General features: G+C 46.8%; 1 protein-coding gene across 1 annotated transcript in view; it reads left to right on the top strand.

Annotated features, from left to right (window-relative positions):
* The window catches only part of LOC139281382 (protein mono-ADP-ribosyltransferase PARP12-like), a 42158-nt gene that overhangs the window by 5964 nt on the left and 13268 nt on the right, over nucleotides 1-22926 (top strand). The window contains exons 2-5 of the mRNA XM_070901540.1: nucleotides 13827-14017; nucleotides 17702-17858; nucleotides 19029-19176; nucleotides 22664-22808. Of these exons, the coding sequence (XP_070757641.1) occupies nucleotides 13827-14017; nucleotides 17702-17858; nucleotides 19029-19176; nucleotides 22664-22808 (641 nt within the window). The remainder of the gene's footprint in view (nucleotides 1-13826; nucleotides 14018-17701; nucleotides 17859-19028; nucleotides 19177-22663; nucleotides 22809-22926) is intronic.

Raw genomic sequence — 22926 nt, 5'->3', positions numbered from 1 at the left:
GAGAGAGAAAACAGGGAATTATAGACCGGTCAACCTGACATCGGTAGTGGGTAAAATGATGGAATCAATTATTAAGGATGTTATAGCAGCGCAGTTGGAAAGAGGTGACATGATAGGTCCAAGTCAGCATGGATTTGTGAAAAGGAAATCATGCTTGACAAATCTTCTGGAATTTTTTGAGGATGTTTCTAGTAGAGTGGACAAGGGAGAACCAGTTGATGTGGTATATTTGGAATTTCAGAAGGCTTTCGACAAGGTCCCACACAAGAGATTAATGTGCAAAGTTAAAGCACATGGGATTGGGGATAGTGTGCTGACATGGATTGGGAACTGGTTGTCAGACAGGAAGCAAAGAGTAGGAGTAAATGGGTACTTTTCAGAATGGCAGGCAGTGACTAGTGGGGTACCGCAAGGTTCTGTGCTGGGGCCCCAGCTGTTTACATAGTACATTAATGATTTAGACGAGGAGATTAAATGTAGTATCTCCAAATTTGCGGATGACACTAAGTTGGGTGGCAGTGTGAGCTGCGAGGAGGATGCTATGAGGCTGCAGAGCGACTTGGATAGATTAGGTGAGTGGGCAAATGCATGGCAGATGAAGTATAATGTGGATAAATGTGAGGTTATCCACTTTGTTGGTAAAAACAGAGAGACAGACTATTATCTGAATGGTGACAGATTAGGAAAAGGGGAGGTGCAACGAGACATGGGTGTCATGGTACATCAGTCATTGAAGGTTGGCATGCAGGTACAGCAGGCGGTTAAGAAAGTAAATGGCATGTTGGCCTTCATAGCGAGGGGATTTGAGTACAGGGGCAGGGAGGTATTGCTACAGTTGTACAGGGCCTTGGTGAGGCCACACCTGGAGTATTGTGTACAGTTTTGGTCTCCTAACTTGAGGAAGGACATTCTTGCTATTGAGGGAGTGCAGCGAAGGTTCACCCGACTGATTCCTGGGATGGCGGGACTGACATATCAAGACAGACTGGATCAACTGGGCTTGTATTCACTGGAGTTCAGAAGAATGAGAGGGGATCTCATAGAAACGTTTAAAATTCTGACGAGTTTAGACAGGTTCGATGCAGGAAGAATGTTCCCAATGTTGGGGAAGTCCAGAACCAGGGGTCACAGTCTAAGGATAAGGGGTAAGCCATTTAGGACCGAGATGAGGAGAAACTTCTTCACCCAGAGAGTGGTGAACCTGTGGAATTCTCTACTACAGAAAGTTGTTGAGGCCAATTCACTAAATATATTCAAAAAGGAGTTAGATGTAGTCCTTACTACTAGGGGGATCAAGGGGTATGGCGAGAAAGCAGGAAAGCAGGAAGTTGCATGTTCAGCCATGAACTCATTGAATGGCGGTGCAGGCTAGAAGGACTCCCTTATTGTTCAAAAACCTGTCTATCTCCAACTTAAATATATTCAATGACCCAACCACCACAGGTTTTGGGGTAGAGAATTCCACAGATTCACGACCCTCTGAGAGAAGAGGCGACTGAAACTATGCTCCCTAGTTCTAGTTTCCCCCTTGAGGGAAACATCCTCTCTGCAGCTATCCTGTCAAGCTCTCTCATAATCCTATACATTTCAATAAAATCACCTCTCATTCTTTTAAATGCCAATGACTATAGGCCTAACCTACTCAACCTATCTTCATAAGTCAACCCCCTCATCTCCGGAATCAACCTAGTGAACCTTCTCTGAAAAGCCTCCAATGCAAGAATATCCTTCCTTAAATACGGAGACCAAAACATAGAAACATAGAAACATAGAAAATAGGTGCAGGAGTAGGCCATTCGGCCCTACTAGCCTGCACCGCCATTCAATGAGTTCATGGCTGAACTGTACGCAGTACTCTAGGTGTGGCCTCACTAATACCCTATACAGTTGTAGCAGGACTTCCCTGCTTTTATAATGCCCTTGTAATAAAGGCCAACATTCCATTTGCCTTCCTGATTACTTGCTGTACCTGCATACTAACGTTCATGTAGAAGGACCCCCAGATCTCTCTGTATCGCAGCATTTTGTAATCTATCTCCATTTAAGTAATAATTTGTTTTTTTATTTTTCCTACTAAAGTGGATAACCTCACATTTTCCCACATTATACTCCATCTGCCAATTTTTCCCCACTCACTTAGCCTGTCTGTATCCCTTTGCAAATTTCTTGTGTCCTCCTCACAATTTGCTTTCCCACCCATCTTTGTATCATCAGCAAACTTGGCTACATTACACTCGGTCCCTTCATCCAAGTTATTAATATAGATTGTAAATAGTTGAGGCCCCAGCACTGATCCCTGCGGCACCCCACTTGTTACCGTTTGCCAACTGTAGAATGACCCATTTATCCCGACTCTCTGTTTTCTGTTAGTTAGCTAATCCTCTATCCATGCTAATATGTTACCCCCAACTCTGTGAACTTATATCTTGTGCAGTAACCTTTTATGTGGCACCTTATCAAATGCTTACTGGAAATCCAAATACACCACATCCACTGGTTCCCCCTTATCCATCCTGTTCATAACATCTGGATTCCAGCATTTTCCAAACCACAGATGTTCGGCTAACTGGTCTATAGTTTCCCGCTTACTGTCTGCCTCCTTTTTTAAATAGGGGCGTTACATTTGCGGTTTTCCAATCCGCTAGGACCTCCCCAGAATCCAGGGAATTTTGGTAGATTACAACCAATGCATCCACTATCTCTGCAGCGACTCCAAGTCGGAGTCTAAATTCTGACTGGTGATTGAAAAAGCACTAGGCCTGTCAAACAGGGAGCATCTGGAGCCGAATTGTTGGGAGCCCAGGTCCCATGATGTGATTAGACTCTAGGCTCTGCCCGGAAAGCCGAGAGCTTGCCCGGGGGCCTGGAGCTGAGGCCTGTTGGAGTTTGAGGCCGGAGGTCTGACTGATGGTTGAGATTTAAGACCTGGCCATCCATTGAAGTCGAGGGCTCGCCAATAGTCAAGGTCTGGGTTTGCAGGCAGATGAGGACCCGGAAATACATGTCCTGTAAAACACAGCTTAACACACCTCGCAAACCTGCAAACCTCCACCACCTAGAAGGACAAAGGCAGCAGGAGCATGTGAATACCATCATGTTCTCCTCTACATCACACACACCATCCTGACTTGGCAATATTCAGGACATTCCTTCATCATCGCTGGGTCACAATCCTGGAACCCCCAACCTCACAGCACTGTGGGAGCACCTTCACCATACGGACTGCAGAGGTTCAAGAAGGTGGCTCACCACCAATTAGAGATGGGCAATAAATGCCGGCCTTGCCAGCGACGCCCACATCCCAAGTGTCAATTTTTTTTAAACTTTGCATGAAAGATTTTTTAAATCGTGCTAGTTAGGTAGAGCTGGAAACAACAGGGCTCTCCATTTTCAACAGGCATGCTGGGTCATCAGGAAATATCTGGTCAATGGTGTAATGTATTTACTTCATGGGTTCTTTGCTTAGAAATTCATAGCAACACATTGCTATTAAGAACTAGTCGGTTTATTAGCAAAGGTTTAACAATCACACGACACATTACCAGTTCATCCACCAGGCTCACAACCACCTGCCTCATCATGGATCCCCTGAACCCAACTGGCTGGGGTTTTATTGAGTCTTGTGAACATCATGTGACTGGCTAAGCCACTCACAATGCAATAGCTCTACACACCTGAGTATATTCACAGGTGCATACATTACAAATGGAAAAACTTGAAACTACTTTCAAACAGAGATGCCTTTCTACAGCTTCTCTACAAGAATTTCTAGATTATTTTATCAGTTGATTCAAAACCGGTTTGGTGAGTTATCCTACCTAAAAATTCTCTCCACCTCCTGATTCTGACCAAGTGTCATGTTACTCGCTCACGGAGGCTCAATACTTCTTCCTTCTGCAACAGCACCTCTGTGTCCACTGTTATCTGGTTAAATCTCCAAACCTCATTCCTGCCCACAGACAGAGACCACTAAAGTATTATCCCCGCCTTACAGAAGTACCTGGAATTCCAGTTATATCTGTATCCTCTCTCCCAACTGGCAAGGCATTCAGAGTGCAGACACATCCCCAGCGTTAAATAGTCCGAGACAGCAGGAACAGACCCAACAATGGTGAACAGGCAAAAATGCCAGGGAACTGGAACCAGACCCAGCACTGGTCAGTCAGGGAACTGGAACCAGACCCAGCACTGGTCAGTCAGGGAACTTGAACCAGACCCAGCACTGGTCAGTCAGGGAACTGAAACCAGACCCAGCACTGGTCAGTCAGGGAACTGGAATCAGACCAGCACTGGTCAGTCAGGGAACTGGAACCTGACCCAGCACTGGTCAGTCAGGGAACTGGAACCTGACCCAGCACTGGTCAGTCAGGGAACTGAAACCAGACCCAGCACTGGTCAGTCAGGGAACTGGAATCAGACCAGCACTGGTCAGTCAGGGAACTGGAATCAGACCCAGCACTGGTCAGTCAGAGTTCGGGGAGAACAAGCGACCTTGAACCTGTGGTTCCCAAAGGTCTCCACCACTGGGGGTTTTCCTCACCTCATTTCTGGGTCTGTTGTAGACTCATTAATATATAGAGAATGATTGCTTTGATTAGTCAACTAGATTGTAAGTAAATGATCTGCTGTCCACAGTTGTTTACAGAATGACACAACACAAAATGAGGTCATTCAGCACATCGTGCCTTTGCCATCACTTTGAAAAAGTGATCCAATTTGTCCCAATTCCCGTTTGAAAGTTACTGTTGAATCTGCTCCCACCGCCCTTTCAGGCAGCGCGTTCCAGATCACAACAACTCGCTGCGTAAAAGGAAAAATTCTCCTCCTCTTCCTTCCAGTTCTTTTGCCAATTTTCTTGTATCTCTCACATCGGGTTACCGATTAAATTATTAAATATCACAGAGATTTTACAGCACCGAAACAGGCCATTCGGCCCAACAGATCCATGCCGGTGTTTATGTTCCGCTCGAGCCCCCTCCCACCCCTCTTCATTTCACCTCATCGACATATCCCTCTATTCCTTTCTCCCTCATGTGTTTATCCAGCTTCCCTTTAAATTCGCTTCAACCACTCCCTGTGGTAGCAAGTTCCACATTCTCGCCACCCTCTAGGTAAATAAGTTTCTCCTGAATTCCCGATTGGATTTATTTGTGACTCTCTTATATTGATGGTCCCTAGTTCTGGTCTCCCTACAAGTGGAAACATCTTCTCTATGTCTACCCCATTGAAACCCTTTCATAATCTTAAAGATGTCTATTGAGTCACCCCTTTGCTTTCGTCAATTCAAGAGAAAAGAGCCCCAGCCTATTTATTAAACGATATTTGTTTATAATTTTTTTTTAAATAACTATTGAACAGCTGCTTTAATGTTATTTTATTAATTTATTTATCTGCTTAAGAAATTCTGTTACCACTGAATACAGGGTGAAAACAGTTTCTTTAAACTTGAATGTGTTGGACCTGCCCGTGAACAGAAGGCTCGATGTTTGGGCTCCAGCCCTTTTTCAATCATAGTCTTGGCTTACAAAGTTAACCCATCGTCTTTCCACAAGCCTGCCGTGTGCTCCACTGTGTCTCTGCACTTCCCCTTCTTAGCGAAACTTATAAGATAATGAGGGGGCTCGACAAGGTGGATGCAGAGAGGATATTTCCACTCATAGGGGAAACTAAAACTAGGGGACATAGTCTCAGAGTAAGGGGCCACCCGTTTAAAACTGAGATGAGGAGGAATTTCTTCTTTCAGAGGGTTGTAAATCTGTGGAATTCTCTGCCCCAGAGAGCTGTGGAGGCTGGGTCACTGAATATATTTAAGGTGGAGATAGAGAGATTTTTGAGCGATAAAGGAGTGAAGGGTTATGGGGAGCGGGCAGGGAAGTGGAGCTGAGTCCATGATCAGATCAGCCATGATCTTATTGAATGGCGGAGCAGACTCGAGGGACCAAATGATCTACTCCTGCTCCTATTTCTTATGTTCTTACGTTCTCATGACTGCTCTGAACTCATTGGGTGTACTCTACCTGTTTTTCGAATGAGATGTTAAACCGAGGCCCCATCTGCTCGCTCAGGTGGATGTAAAAGATCCCGTGGCACTATTTCTAAGAAGAGCTGGGCAGTTCTCCCTGGTGTCCTGGCCAATACTTATCCCTCAACGAACATCACTAAAAATAGATTATCTGGCCATTATCACATTGCCGTTTGTGGGAGCTTGCTGTGCGCAAATTGGCTACCGCGCCTCCTACATTACAACAGTGACTACACTTCAAAAAGTACTTCATTGGCTGTAAAGTGCTTTGGGACATCCACACGGAGTAGGTGGCAAAACACAACTACATTTTGGTTTAGTTGGTAAATGTTACAGAGCGTAATAAACACACTTTTTCGCACCCACTCTCACCAAAGCCCACGTTTTGTTTCTGGCAACTTAGCGGGAGATTTTTGGCTCTGACCTTGTACAGATACTGCATTTCTAAAATCTACATGTTGGTAATTCGTTACATAATTTTAATAAAATGCTGATATATATGAAACAAATCCACGTACCAGCTTTGGTAACTGTGCAGTTCTACATATTCTACTAACAATTCTGTCTTCTCTATTTCTTTGCGTTTAATACATTCAGTAATTGTCTCGCAATGAAATACGAAATGTGAACGTTCTCAGAAATACTTGCATCTCAATTTAATATTGAGGAACAATTTGCCGATGAATTAAAAGTTTTTCAAAGGTAATTTCAATGCTACAATGAAAGTAGCTTCTGTGGGCGTGGCTTATTTTTGACAGATTTTGAGGGCATGCCATCTTTTACACATAGGCCGTACGCTGTGTTCCTGGCCTCTGTAAGACACTGCGCAGAACTCTGTAATGTCAAACAGCAAGTCTGCCTGTGGAACTTTGCATAAACTCAGTTTGAATTATTTTTGGAGGTCGGTGGTGGACTCCATAGTTAGGCCACCGACCAAAATTTTTGGGGCCATTGTTTGCATCACCCGTCTCCGCCCCTTGCCTCAGCTCATCCGCTGCTGAAACCTTCATCCATGCCTTTGTTACCTCTAGACTTGACTACTCCATCATTCTCATCATCATAGGCAGTCCCTCGGAATCGAGGAAGACGTGCTTCCACTCTTAAAATGAATCCTTAGGTGGCTGAACAGTCCAATACGAGAATCACAGTCCCTGTCACAGGTGGGACAGATAGTCTTTGAGGAAAAGGGGTGGGTGGGACAGGTTTGCCGCACGCTTCTTCCACTGCCTGCGCTTGGTTTCTGCATGCTCTCGGCGATGAGACTCGAGATGCTCAGCACCCTCCCGGATACACTTTCTCCACTTTGGCCAGGGACGCCCAGGTGTCAGTGGGGATGTTGCACTTTATCAGGGAGGCTTTGAGGGTGTCCTTGTAACGTTTCCTCTGCCCACCTTTGGCTCGTTTACCGTGAAGGAGTTCCGAGTAGAGCACTTGCTTTGGGAGTCTCGAGTCTGGCATGCGGACAATGCGGCCTGCCAAACGGAGCTGATCGAGTGTGGTCAGTGCTTCAATGCTGGGGATGTTGCCCTGATCAAGGATGCTAACATTGGTACGTCTGTCCTCCCAGGAGATTTGTAGGATCTTGCGGAGACATCGCTGGTGGTATTTCTCCAGCGACTTGAGGTGTCTACTGTACATGGTCCACGTCTCTGAGCCATACAGGAGGGAGGGTATAGGTGGGTGACTATTCCAACACTCTCCTGGCCGACCTCCCATCTGCCACCCTCCATAAACTTGAATTCCTTCAATACTCGGCTGCCCGTGTCCTAACTCGCACCAAGTTCCGTTCCAGCACAGCCTGTGCTCGCTGACTCACATTGGCTCCCAGTCTGGCGACGCCTCGATTTTAAAATTCTCATTCTTGTTTTCAAATCTCTCCATGGCCTCGCCCTATCTATCCCATTTGTGAAGATGGCTGCCATTAGGCTGGCAGTTCCATAAGGAACTCTGGAGCTCTTCATTATCCGTGGGAATCTCCTGCCATCCTTTGCTCTTCCTCTCCCAAATCTTCACTCTTCAAATTGCCCTGGCTCCATCAGTTGGTGCATTTTAGCCCGAACTATAAGTTAACTACAAGTTAACTGCTTTAAACCTCCACTACCCATTCCCCACCCCTGCTCTCTGCTTCTCAAATTTGGTTTACGAATTCGTGAACTTCTCTGGACATTAAGACTAGGAGGGCGAAATTGCCCTTTTTCCTAGCCCCATTAGCACTTCCGGGGGGGGCATTAATGGTGTGCAATGAAGTTATCGCCCGGGGGAAGAGGAAATTGCCCCGGGGCATTGGGGGGGGCAATGTGCCGTTAGCGCTGCGCCCCGCGATTTGCACTTCGGGTTGGCGCACGCATGGCGATGACATCATTGCCGTGCGCGCCGACCCCTTTTCACCTCGCGGGGGGGAATTGCCCGTGTGTGGGCGCCTGGCCGATGTCACCGTCAGCTTCGCGGGACGTGAAGCGAGCGCATATCCACCGCCGTGGCGACCCTTAAAGGGGAGGCTGTTTGTGCCGTGGGCTGCCATATTTTTCTGGCGGCCCCTTTCCTCGACTGGTCCGTCATCCTGCAACCCGGTAACTCCGCTACGGGTGCCGGGCTGTTGGCCCAGTCGAGGGTGGCCGCCAAAGGGACTGCAGAGCACGCAGTGGCCCTCCCCTTTAATTGAAGGGAAGGGTCGTTCTGCCGCGTCAGCGCTACGCGGAGCGTCTGCGGAATGTTGACGTTGCTGGCGAGGCACTCCGCTGCAAAGCGCACCTCCACGGACACCGAGAGTCTCCGATAGCGCTCCGCCTCCGTTGAGGGGCAGAAGTGCCGAACGGCGGGTGGCGGGGGGGGGGGGGGCGGAGGGGGGAGGTGGTGGAGGGCGCGCTGGCTCGAGTTATTTCGCCCCCTATGTTTCTGCGCTGGACTATATTGGATTACACTGCAAGACTCATTTGTTGTGCCAAAGATTTGCTGCGGTAAGTTATCTTCCTCACTGTGGCTGTTTCTCTGCTGAGCCGCGTCTCTCGCTCTGCTGCTTGTTCTGCTCTGTTGGTTTCGGCTACTGGCTGTTGTTTCTCCGCTCGGTTCGAGGGACTGGTTTGTCTGCATTGTTGGTCGCTGGCTTGTGGATTTACATTTTCTCCGCTGCTTCTGATCGACGGTGACCTCCAACGTCGCGGCAACTTCACCGTCATCTTCCTGCGCCGCCACCGACTCTCACGACCACGGCAATAACCTCCATCCTCCAATTCTCCACCCTTCACATAGCTTCAGGACTTCACTCGCCTGCCACACCTGTCTCCGAGCTTGGACAACAGATTGTCGCTGATCCAGGCCGACTCCATCCTACCCATGTCAACTTTCTCCCTCCACGGGACCTCCGACTTTACCTCTGGACCCCCGACTATTGTCTCCAACCTATTCCCTGTTACTACCAGGAAATATGCAACCCTATAATTGCTTAACCAGGCCTATGTAACTTGAGCTATTCCCAGTGTCCATACACTTTGGCTTCCGGACCCGAGCCATTCAGTTCTATTTCCACTTTTTTCTCTCTCTTTTTCTTCTCTCTCTATCTTCCCTGTCCGCTCTCTCCTGTCATCATGTCACCTTTCATTTCTCCTCTCACGGATAATCAGCCCTCCCAAATCCTCACCCCAAACCTTCCTTACTCTTCAACCTTCCTACTCTTCTGCTGCCGTACCGGGCTTGACTCCCTCCTAGATAAGCCCACAGCTTCCCCGTGGTGCCTCTCTTGGCATCCTCCGAAGGGCTCACCGTGGCACTTGTCGCTGTCTCCTCACGAGTAGCATCCCCAACTATCCCATCCTACTCTCCCATGGGGGGTGGGAGGGGAGGGGCTAATCTTCCCAATCTCCTCATTGTCCAACTCAACCCCTCCCAGCGCTGACCCTCTGGACGCAGGCAGTGGATCAGCCATCACTGACCCTCTCCACATCTCCCCCAGAAAGTCCGTTCATTTGCAAACAAGGCCCTTGCCATCCATGAGCTTATCATGGATGATGGTATCGACATCATGGCCCTGATGGAAACCTGGCTGAGGGGTGATGACACCATACCCGTGAATGAAGCGTCCCAGCCCGGCTGTACCTTCCACCACTTGGCCCTCTCAGTCTGCCGTGGTGGCGGTGTGGCTCTCATCAGCAAATCACACCTTGGTCTGTCCCCCCCTACTCCTCCGGCACTTTCTCCTCCTTTGAGCATCTCATCTTATTCCACCCCTCTCACCTCTCATTTAAAATTCTCGTTCTCTACCACCCACCCAAGTAAAATTCTATCACCGAGATATCCTCACTGCTTTCCTCCCTCTGCCTCTACACCGAACGACTTCTCATCCTTGGTGATTTCAACCTCCATATCAATTCATCATGCTCTCTCTCCTCTGAGTTCACTAGTCTCATATTCTCCCTTAATCTCTCCCTCCATGTAACCTCCCCAATCCATATTCACAACCACCCCCTTGCCCTTGCCATCTCCCGTGGCCTCGCTACTCCCACTGTGTCAGTCACAGATAAGGTCTTCTGACCGCCTATTTCCACCCCCGTAACATCGCCCGTCTCCGCCCATGCCTCAGCTCATCTGCTGCTGAAGCCCTCATCCATGCCTTTGTTACCTCTAGACTTGACTATTCCAACACTCTCCTGGCTGGCCTCCCACATTCTACCCTACGTAAACTTGAGGTCATCCAAAACTCAGCTGCCCGTGTCCTAACTCGCACCAAGTCCCGCTCACCCATCACCCCTGTGCTCGCTTACCTACCTTGGCTCCCAGTAATCCAATGCCTCATTTTCAAAATTTTCATCTTTGTTTTCAAATCCCTCCATGGCCTTGCCCCTCCCTATCTCTGTAATCGCTTCAAGCCTTGCAACCCCCCAAGATGTCTGCGCTCCTCTAATTCTGCCCTTGATGCTCAACTATCGATGGCCGTGCCTTCTGTTGTTGAGGTCCTAAGCTGTGGAATGCCCTCCCTAAAACTCTCTGCCTCTCTACCTCTCTTTACTCCATTAAACCATGAAACCTACCTCTTTGACTAAGCTTTTGGTCACCTACGCTAATTTCTATATCACACCTAGAGTAATGCGTACAGTTTGGGTCTCGTATTTAAGGAAGGATATACTTGCATTGGAGGCTGTTCAGAGAAGGTTCACTAGGTTGATTCCGGAGTTGAGGGGGTTGACTTATGACTAAAAACAAAAAATGCTGGAAATCTCAGCAGGTGAGGCAGCATCTGTGGAGAGGAAGCAGAGTTAATGTTTCAGTTCAGACGAAGGGTCATCGGCTCGAAACGTTAACTCTGTTTCTCTCCACAGATGCTGCCTGACCTGCTGAGATTTCCAGCATTTTCTGTTTTTATTTCAGATTCCAGCATCTGCAGTATTTTGCTTTTGTATTAGTGTTGACTTATGAGGAAAGGTTGAGTAGGTTGGGCCTATTTTTATTGGAGTTCAGAAGAATGAGAGGTGATCTTATCGAAACATATAAGATAATGAGGGGGCTCGACAAGGTAGATGCAGTGTAAGGGGTGGTCCCGGGGGTCAGGTTCACCTCTGACCTTCTGAGTGGTTCCAATCGCTCCCACTCCCTGGGTTCTAGACTCTGGATTTATTTGGGGGGGACATGATAAAGTGCAAGAGACAACTGGTTTGGTGCAAAAAGAACTTTGATTTTATTAAAGACAAGAAAATACAATGTCAAACCTATAAGTACTCAAATAAAGAACAGTACCTTAAACATTCAAAAGGGATACAGTGAATAATACACTTCCCACCTTCCAATACCTAACACTGACTAGATTAGACTCCAGGGCAAGCAGGGACTATGCTTACCAATCCTTTACTGGTAGTTAGCGGTGGTTTGCGATTTCGGGGTTCGCTGGATTCTGTAGGTTCTGCTTGCCATACCCCGAATGTCGCAGAAGACTTCTTACTGCACAATCTTCAGTTGGGTGGTGTCCGCTGATGCGATAGTGCGCGTTTTGGACTTATGGGGTAAGTACCCGTTTTCTTTCGTTAGAAATAGGTTCAAAGTCTCTTTAGGTAATGTTTTCACCTGTTGGTATACAGGCCTAGGTTGTAGAGTGAAAACTTTCGATTCTTCAGTTTCTTCCTTGTGGAGTTTTGTTTCGAAGTTGGTCAATCGCGGTGGTTTTGGTGGTACCACATTGGCTGTGGTCGGTTGCTGCCGCAATGGTGATGTTCTTCCTTCCTTTTCCGATTTCAGGACGTCGAGGCTAGAGAAGTTAGTTACAACTGCTGCGCTGGTCTCTCTCCCTTCTTGATGCTAGGCTGCTGTGTGCATACCTTCTACTAAGCGTATCTAGCAGTGTCTTCTGAGGCAGTAGCATACCCTTTGTTAAAGCAAGGCCCAGTTAGATGCTTGGAGCTGTTCTAATCTTCGCGCCAAATCAGCCTGGATTCTTTGTGTAATTTTTGGCAGGCTTGATATTTCTTTGTCATATTTTGGCGGGCTCATTAAATGTTAACCTGTCACGGGTGTGTCAATCTTCTAAATCTGTTTCTTGATGGAAATATTAGCTTGGTATTTGCAATGTCTGTCTGTGCTTGGGTTTTCCATGCGGGCTGGATAGGCCTTTGTTATTATGTATGTGCTGAAATGGCTTTCCAGATTCAGGTTGATGGTTAGCTATCACTGGGTTAATTGTTGCTATGTTAATGTCTCCTGGGGAGAAGGGATTTCCAGGATCCACAGTTCTCCAGACAATTTACTTTAGTTTCAATACTGCAGACAGCTTCAATACTTAAACTGGTTTCTTTGTAGGATAGTCATCCTTTAGTTCTCTAGCCCTGCCCACACAGACTAAATTTGTCTTGTAAAATCCCAAATTCGATTAAAGTTCATAGTTTCTTCCATGTGTACTTTAGGATTTCAAACTTTCTGGTAGATAGTTTGAAATTAAATTTCCTTTCCAATGAGTCCAAACACTTGGGGGGGTGGTTTAACCACGAACTTTGCACCCTTCAGCAGAGAGGATATTTCCACTCATAGGGAAATCTAGAACTAGGGGATATAGTCTCAGAATAAGAAGCCGCCCATTTAAAACTGAGATGAGGAGGAATTTCTTATCTCAGAGGGTTGTAAATCTGTGAAATTCTCTGCCCCAGAGAGCTGTGGAGACTGGGTCATTGAATATATTTAAGGCGGAGATAGACAGATTTTTGATCGATAAGGAAGTAAAGGGTTATGGAGGGCGGGCAGGGAAGTGGAGCTGAGTCTATGATCAGATCAGCCATGATCGTATTAAATGACGGAACAGGCTCAAGGGGTCCAATGGCCTACTCCTGCTCCTATTTCTTATGTTCTTATAGTGTCAGCCATGGCTCAGTGGGAAGCTCTTTCACCTCGGAGTCAGAAGGTCATGGGCTCAAGTCAGACTTCAAAGACATGAGCATATAATCCAGGCTGACACTCCAGGTGTCAGTACTAAGGGAACTCTGCGTTGTTGGAGATGCTGTCTTTTGGATTGAGATATTAATTAGAGTTCTTGTCTGCCTTCTCTGGTGGATGTAAAAGATTCCACACAGTATTTCGAAGAAGTGTAGAGGACTTCCCACCCTCTCCAGTCCTGACCAATATTTATCCCTCAACCAAGAGATTATCTGGTCATTATCACACTGCTATTTGTGGGAGCTGGCTGTGCAAAAATTGGTTGCCATGTTTTTTACATGACAACAGTGACTACACGTCAAAAAAGTACTTCATTGGCTGTAAAGAGATTTGGGATGTCCTAAGATCATGAAAGGGGTGATATAAATGCAAGTCTTTCTTCTTTCTTTTGCTCAAGAGGAGGACACCTATAGTGATTGCAGCGCTTGGACTGATTCTAGTGACGACAGCAATTGTAGCGACGACAGCAGTGACAGCGATGATGGCAATTGTAGCGACGACAGCTCCGACAGCGATGACGATCTGAGTAGAAGTGATGGAGGAAGATGCAAAACGAGTGGGGCAAAGAGAGGAGAGACCAACATCCAGGTAAGTGCCTAATACAAAGAATAATGTAGTCAAATGAGGAGGCCAGGAGAGGGGCGTGTTACCGGGGGAACAAGCATAGCGTAAGAAGGACTGGTATTAGAGAATTAGAGATTTGGAGTAGATAGGAATCATATATGTAGTCAATTGACCAACTAATCATACCCATGATTCTCTGCTGACATGGGAATGTTGGAGCCTGTTCAAAGGCAGTCAAAGCAGCTTTTGACTGAACTCAGGCAGATAAGCAGACACATGCTGTTGGTGTTGGTTACTATAAAGAAGCATTATAATGTAAAGTAGAAAGTAGAGTTCATTTAACAAAAACTAGTATTTGAAAGATTAAAGTGAGGCAGCTTGAATGAGGCCCATTGGTACAGCTTGGAGCTGGGAACAAGAGCGGTAAAACAAATTCCAACGTGCAAAGGTGATAATCGGGTTTTTGGAAAAATACTGGGGCTGGGCGTGGCCAGGATGATAACTTTGGTGTGAGTGACTTAGGTTTTTGACCATTAGAACTAATTAAAAAGGGTGTTTTTGTTAAAAAAAAACTATATATGGACACTGGCCAAGCAAACCTTTGATACGAAATAGGTTAAAACGTGGATACTCAAGGAATAGCTTCACACAGGGACTGCAGAAAATACAAAGAACAGACCAAAGACAACATCCCCTGTGTCTGAGAGCTTCCAGGGAATAAGGATTGTTAAACTATTGGCTGTTGTTAATAAATCTTGATCTATTGCTCGAACATACTGACTGCTGCCTAAATAGTGTATTGTCCAAAAATCTTTTAAAAGTTCTACAAAAGTAAAGCATAAAAGATATGGAAGCCCCATACGATGCTGAAGATGGAGAATTTGGTTCCTTAGTGAACACAAAACTGTTCTAAATTGTAAAATGAGCACATATTGATAGGAATTGACATTTCAATTGCACAGGAACTTGCTTTTTCTCCCCCCTCCATCTTTAGGTTGAAGATTGTTTCACCAGCCAGGTCTTCTTATTTAAGGAGGGATATACTTGCATTGGAGGTAGTTCAGAGAAGGTTCACTCGGTTGATTCCTCAGATGAAGGGGTTGTCTTATGAAGAAAGGTTGAGCAGGTTGGGCCTATACTCATTGGAGTTTCGAAGAATGAGAGGTGATCTTATTGAAACGTGTAAAATTCTGAAGGGGCTTGACAGGGTAGATGCAGAGAGGATGTTTCCTCTCATGGGGGAATCTAGAACTAGGGGGCATAGTTTCAAAATAAGGGGTCGCCCATTTAAAACGAAAATGAGGAGGAATTTCTTCTCTCAGAGGGTCATGAATCTTTGGAATACTCTGCCCCAGGGAGCTGTGGAGACTGGGTCATTGAATATATTTAAGGTGGAGATTGACATATTTTTGAACAATAGGGGGGGTCAAGGGTTATGAGGAGCGGGCGGGGAAAGTGGAGTTGAGGCCAAGATTAGATTAGCCATGATCTTATTGAATGGCGGAGCAGGCTCAAGGGGCCATACTTTACATGAACATTGGATAAAATACCCAAGTGCCTCCCTTGTGTGTTTTTAGGTAGTATGATTGCACCAGGATGAGGATGAATGTGAGGGGTGCAAGGTAAGTTGGTGTGAGTAAGGAGTAGGGTAGGGGAGGCAGAGTGATGGGGATGTGATGAGTGGCACAGTAGGATGAGGTTGAATGTGGTTTTGTGATCTACTGAGGTCATTGAAAGGTTTGTGCCACTGCAGCCTGGTCCTCCTGGCCACATCCCTGCTCCTGCCCTCCTGTACAATGTGCAACCAGGCTGTGTTGGTGTCCTGGGGAGGTCTCCTCAGCCCATGGGAAGAGAAGAGAATCTCTCTGCGTGCTGTGACTCCCTCCATAAGCAGATGGAGGGAGTGATGGGAGAGCCTGGGTGCAGTCGTGCCCCTCTGTGCTGTGAGTGTCAGTGTTTGCAGCAGCTCAATGCTGTAGAATACTGACAGCACAACTGTCACAATCCATGTGGCTATAGTCCCTTTAAGGAAACCGGCTGATGCGTGTCATCAAATGATGTCACCAGATAGGCTTCCTTTTAATTGGCCGGGTTAATTGGCCAGGCTTAACAAGCCCTATCAAGGTAAAATTACTTGGAGAGAGTGGGCAGCAGCCAGGAGTGGGCCGGATTCTCGCTAAAGACCCCAGCCGCCCCGGACTCGTCACGGTTGGCAAAATCGCGGCCTCCCAGTGGAAGGCAGCACTTAAGAGGAATCAACATTGCAGCGGCATAAGAACATAAGAATTAGGAGCAGGAGTCGGCCATACGGCCCCTCGAGCCTGATCCACCATTTAATAAGATCATGGCTAATCTTCTGCCTCATCTCCACTTTCCCACCCGATCCCCATGTCCCTTGATTCCCTCAATATTCAAAAATCTATCGATCTCTGTCTGGTATATATTCAATGACTGAGCCTCCACAGCCCTCTGGGGCAGAGAATTCCAAAGATTCACCACCTTCTGAGTGAAGAAATTCCTCCTCATCTCAGTCCTAAATGGCCGACCCCTTATCCTGAGACTGTGATCCCTGGTTCTAGACTCCCCAGCCCGGGGGAAACATCCTCCCTGCATCTACCCTGTCAAGTCCTATAAGAATTTTATATGTTTTATTGGGATCACCTCTCATTCTTCTAAACTCTTGGGAATAGAGGCCTAGGCATGGCCTTATCTCCAAGCCACCTTCCCTTTGACAGTAGCTCCATGCTGAGGGGCTGGATCCAGGAACTTACTCTGATGTGTAATCCCCAATGGAAGGATCCTGAATAGAATTCGTGAAACAAGAAAGACACAAGCTCGGATCAGGGCCGACTGCCAATTCCTGCTTGACTGAAGACAGTCCATGAGTCCCCCTTTCAACTTTAAAAATCATCAACTAGAATCTTGGGAACTAAAATAGTTGCTTTTTTTTACTGTTTATTGATTATAATGCGTCGCTGGAAATGCCAACATTTATTGGCCATTCTGTGTTTACCTTTGAGGAGATGGCGGTGGGAAATGTTCCCTCTAATGTTTGTTTGGGTGGGTGGCCCCTTTAACGGGCTGAGTGGCCCATTCAAATTTCTGCACTTTTCCGCTGTGAAGCCGGCAAGTGGCCTGCATGGGATCTCCAGACCGATGCACGGCCACGCAGCTTAACGAGAACATTGGCGGTGGGCCTTCTTGAGCCGCTGAAGTCTGTGTGGTGAACACACCGTTGGGCAGGGAGTGTCGTGGTTTTCACCCAGCGACGATGAAGGAACGGCCGATATATGTCCAAGTCAGGGTGGTGTGTGGGTATAAACTTAAGAATGAAAAATTTGTAGGGCTATGGGGAAACAGTAGGGGGAGTAAATAATAAAACTAATAATAACTTTTATTTATATAGCGCCTTTAACGTAGTAAAACATGTAGGACTAATTGAATAGCTTGTTCAAAGAGTGGGGCACAGGCACGATGGGCCAAATGGCCTCCTGTGCTGTACAGTTCCATGGTTCCAGCTTTCTCCAATTGGCCCTCATAGCTCAGAGCCCTAACATTACTGTGAAGCCTCGAGACGCTCCCTGTCTTGTCTCCAGTATTTGAGTGTATCTCCTGTGTGTCAGTGGCCTGAACTGGATACCCTGAAAAATCTCGTTAGCAATCTTCATCAAAGCACACCTTAACTTTAGGACTTCCCTTTCCTTCCAGCCATGCAAATATTACAACCAAGGTCACTGCAAGGACAGGAACTGCACGTACCTGCACGTTTGCCAATATTACCTCAAGGGATTCTGCAAGTATGGGTCCAGTTGTAGACTGAGCCACAGGAACATTTCTGCCACCAGATGCTCCTCATCACCAAGAAGTGAGGTTCTGTTTATTTATTATGAAAAGAATGATGCTATCGAAACCGTCAGCGGTGACATTTGTAAAGATGCTCATCCTTGTTTTCAAATCCCTCCATGGCCCTCGCCCCCTCTCTATCTCTGCAACCTTCTCCAACCCCACAACCCTCCGAGATCTCTGCGCTCCTCCAATTCTGGCCTCTTGCGCATCCCCTATTATCATCGCCCCACCATCGGTGGCTGTGTCTTCAGCCGCCTGAGCCCCAAGCTCTGGAATCCCCTCCCTAAACTTTCCGCCTCTCTCTCCTCCTTTTAAGAGGCTCCTTAACACCTACCTCATTGGCCAATCTGCTGGTCACCTGTCCCAATATCTCTTTATGTGAGTCGGCGTACGCTTTGTTCGATAATCGCTCCTGTGCAGCGCCTTCGGTGCAAGACAAACGGGAGATGGTAATGGAACAAGGAAAGAAAGAAGAGTTGGGTCTGGAGGAGGTGTAAATGGCAACAGCAGAATCATTACCAACACCCACTGACCAAAAAAAATCATCTGATATTGTTGAACTCAATGTTGAGTTCGGAAGGTTGTAAAGTGCCTAATCGAAAGATGAGATGCTGTTCTTCGAGCATCTATTGAGCTTCATTGGAACAGCGTAGGAGACCGAGGACAGAGTGCCCCCACGCCCCGAGCCTGTTTCTTATTTTTCTCCTTGTCTCTAATGGCAGCTGGTCATTATCCCTCCATTCACACCCTATCTTGACTAAAGTTTTTCTAACTCCTGTCATTACCATTTGAAATCAGCCCATCATCCCTTTTGTCTCTCTAATCTCTCCTGCCTTCCACCCTATCACTGACCTTCCCTTTTGTTCTTTCCTTCCCCTCCCCCTTTCAGTGCTGGTTAAGAATCTGTTCTTTCCGAACACTCTCCAGTTCTGACGAAGGGCCTGACCCGCTGAGAATTCCAGCATTTTCTGTTTTTATTCCAGATTCCAGCATCCGCAGTATTTTGTTTTTGTATCAGTGTGGGAGTGGAGCGGGGAATTAAAGTGACAAGCGACCAGAAGCCCGGGGTCACGCTTGCGGACTTAACAGAGGTGTTCAGCAAAAGCAATCTCCCAATCTGCGTAGGGTGTCCCCATATTGCAAAGTGCTTTTATTATCCATGTCTTACCTTCTCTTTTACAATCAACAGGAACAAAGAGACAAGCTGCACAAAAGTGTTACCAGTGGCAGCTTAAGGACTCGAGGGGATGGAGCGATATCAAATCCGACTACATCATAGAGGCTCAGTATTCACTGCCCTGGGTAAAAGGCATCAAACTGTACAACTCAAGATATGGGTGAGCTGTTTGAAACTTGCACGGTTTATCAAATATGACAGCAGGGGAGTAAAGGAATAGCCGGGAAAAGTATCTAAAACAGATATCCACAAACATCGAAACTTGGCTGAGGCTCAGCCATCTTCAGCTGCTTCATCAATGACCTTCCCTCCACCAGGAGGTCAGAAGTGTGGATATTTGCTGATGACTGCACAGTGTTCAGCTCCATTCGTAACTCCTCAGATAATGAAGCAGTCCGTGCCTGCATGCAGCAAGACCTGGACAACGTCCAGGCTTGGGCCTGATAAGTGGTCAGTAACATTCGCCCTACACAGAAAAGGATGCCCACCCCGATAGCAGTGCGAAAGCAGCGGGATACATAAACGCAGCGATCGGAGATACTTGTTGCAAAAACAGAGTGGTTGCAATTTCATTTTCACAGCGACGAGGGAAAAGCAGAATAGCTCGAGTGCCAAAGGCAGCAAGTGTTTGGGGTGTAGTTAGGGCAGTTTTCTGGAGCAATGGCCCTGAAATTACAGTGTCTGTGATGGCGCATGCTCCGAGCAGGCCGTCGTATTCCCTCTGAAATGCCCCGCACGGTCCGGATTACTGTACGTGTTTGCGCATGCGCGAATCCGGTAATTGTGGCCTATCATTGTCCGCATTGACGGGCCATCCGTGGTGGGCCCAGAAAAGCATTCGCTGGTGCAGATTTAGGCTATTTGCCCGAGCGAGTGGCCAGCGATTGCCCATGTAAGTCTTGCGTATGATGCAAGCAGGTGTAGGGCCTGTACGCACCAGCGTAAGGAGATATCTAAAGCTTAAATTAAACATTTTTCTATCCTAAATTATGCACATACATTTTATTAAATGAGCTTATGCAAATACTGGCCCAGATTACAGTCATAATGATGTATAAAATGATCAAAAAAATATAATTTTTATTGAGGTTGGTGTAATGAACTTATGAATAAAATTGCAATTCTGTATATTCTATAATGATTAGATTTGGGGATTCCATTGCATATCATTAGGGGATTGCCTTCGTAAATGACTGCAATGGAATCCTCCTTTGTGATTGGAGGACCGGGCCCACGTGATCCCGGACGGTCATTACTCTGCTCTCCGCAACTTTTCACAATCTGGGAGCCAAGAGGTACTTGCGTCATTTTTTCATGTCTCCGAGGCGAACTCCAGAGGTACCCCTGCGACCACAATTCCTAGGCCAATTTGTTCTTGAACCAACAAGTCAACAGGCCATCCTAGGTTTAGTATTGAGTAATGAGCCTGAAGTAGTCAATAATCTGATGGTAAGGAAAAACCAAGCCAAAGATGGCCATAATTTTTTCTTTGGAACAGAGGAGGCTGAGGGGAAACCTGATTGAGGTGTATAAAATTATGAGGGGCCTGGATAGAGTGGATAGGAAGGACTATTTCCCTCAGCAGAGGGGTCAACAACCAGGGGGCATGGATTTAAAGTAATCGGTTGAAGGATTAGAGGGGATTTGAGGGAAAAAAATTTCACCCAGAGGGTGGTGGGGGTCTGGAACTCACTGCCTGAAAGGGTGGTAGAGGCAGAAACCCTCACCACATTTTAAAAATACTTAGATGTGCACTTGAAGTGATGTAACCTGCAGGGCTATGGACCAAGAGCAAGGAAAGTGGGATTATGCTGGATAGCTCTTTGTCGGCCAGTGCAGACACGATGGGCCAAAATGGCCTCCTTCCGTGCTGTAAATTTCTATGATTCTTCTATGATAATATATTAGAATTCAGTATTAGATTTGAGAGGGAGGAGGGTGAGTCACGAACCAAGGCTTTAAATTTAGGTAAGGCTGACTTTGAAGGGAGGAGGCAGATCTATACTTGGACTGGGCAGAACTATACTTGGATAAAACCACTGAACAGTCATGGGATGTCCAGGACCTGATGGTTTCCACCCCAGTGTATTAAAAGTAGGTGAGGAGATTGTTGAATGGCCTCCTCCTGCTTCTGTGTTCCTATTTTCCCTCTTATGTCACACACAAGTGCCAGGCAATGACCACCTTCAACAAAGGAGAGCCTAACCACCTCCCCTTGACATTCAACGTCATTACCATAATCAAAACCCCCACTGTTAACATTCTAAGGGTTCGCCATTGACCAGAAACTCGACCAGCCACGAAAATGCCATGGCCATTGGGGTAGGTCAGAGGCTAGGTATTCTGCGGTAAGTGTCTCACCTCCTGACTCCCAAAGCCTTTCCACCATCTACAAGGCACAAGTCAGGAGTGTGATGGAATACTCTCCACTTGCCTGGATGAGTGCAGCTCCAACAACACTCAATAAGCTCAACACCATCCAGGACAAAGCAGCTAACTTTATCGGCAGCCCATCCACCAGCTTCAACACTCACTCCCTCCACCACCGGCGCACCGTGGCTGCAGTGTGTACCATCTACAAGATGCACTGCAGCAACTCGCCAAGGCTTCTTCGGCAGCACCTCCCAAACCCGCGACCTCTACCACCCAGAAGGACAAGGGCAGCAGGTGCACGGGAACACCATCACCTCCACGTTCCCCTCCAAGTCACACACCACCCTGACTTGGAAATATATCGGCCGTTCCTTCATTGTTGCTGGGTCAAAATCCTGGAACTCCCTCCCTAACAGCACTGTGGGAGCACCTTCACCACACGGACTGCATCTCACCATCACCTCCTCAAGGGACAACTAGGGATGGGCAATAAATGCCGGCCTTGCCGCGACGCCCACATCTCGAGAATGAATATATGTTTTCTTAATTCCCAGGCAGGAATCCTGCCGATTACATCCCTTCCAATACCCAATAGAATATAGAACGGAATGACATGAGCCATATCTAGAATGATAGATTGATTGAATAAGAGATAGCAATAATTAGAATGATGGAGATATTGATAGAATCAGAGATAAAAGAACCAGAGGTGACATGAGGAAACATTTTTACGCAGCGAGTTGTTGTGATCGGGAACGCCCTGCCTGAAAGGCGGTGGGAGCAGATTCAAAAGTAACTTTCAAAAGGGAATTGGATAAATACTTGAAAGAAAGAAAAATACAGGATGATGCAGAAAGAGCAGGGGGAGTGGGATTAATTGGATAGCTGTACCAAAGAGCTGGCACAGGTAGGAATAGCCTCCTTCTGTGCTATATCATTCTGTAAAGATAGATATATAGGATCATGTATTTTTGACTTTGAAGGTAAAACTTTTCTGTCTCCCACTGGGCCACACACCAGCTGAAAGCAAGCAGTCCATTAGCTGCCAGATCAGAGGCAATGTCTAGGATGGTTGAGGGAATGTTTTGGGGACGAGTGTCCCAGCACTTTTCCTCTCCCTAGGAGAAGCAGCTGGCCTTTCCTTGGCAGCATCGTTGGGTGGCGTGGGTGAGATCTGAAGGGGTAACTTAGCATGAAACCTCTAACAGCCCGAGCGGGAACTCACTGTGGCAATGTGCAGGGATTGCAGTCAGTGAATATTCTGTCTCTTTCAGTATAATCTCAATTGATTTCAATAAGATGGAAGTCCGTGGAAAAGATCTCCAAGTTCAACGCAAGACCTTTGCTAGTTCCCCAAACGATGATCAGTGGCTTTGGTATTATCGTTGCAAGTTCAAATGGAAACTGTTTTCAACAAAGGTATGATTCCAAGTCTACCTCCAGCAAAGTGTGAAGTCATGTTTCAACATCTGAGTCACCCGACCATTGCTGAAACCCACGTCCGTATATTTGTCACTTCCAGCCTCAACCTCTCCAA

The sequence above is a fragment of the Pristiophorus japonicus genome, chromosome 15, assembly GCF_044704955.1.
Source record: "Pristiophorus japonicus isolate sPriJap1 chromosome 15, sPriJap1.hap1, whole genome shotgun sequence".
In the NCBI taxonomy this organism is placed as follows: Eukaryota; Metazoa; Chordata; class Chondrichthyes; family Pristiophoridae; genus Pristiophorus; species Pristiophorus japonicus.
This window is presented reverse-complemented; position numbering and strand designations above follow the sequence as displayed.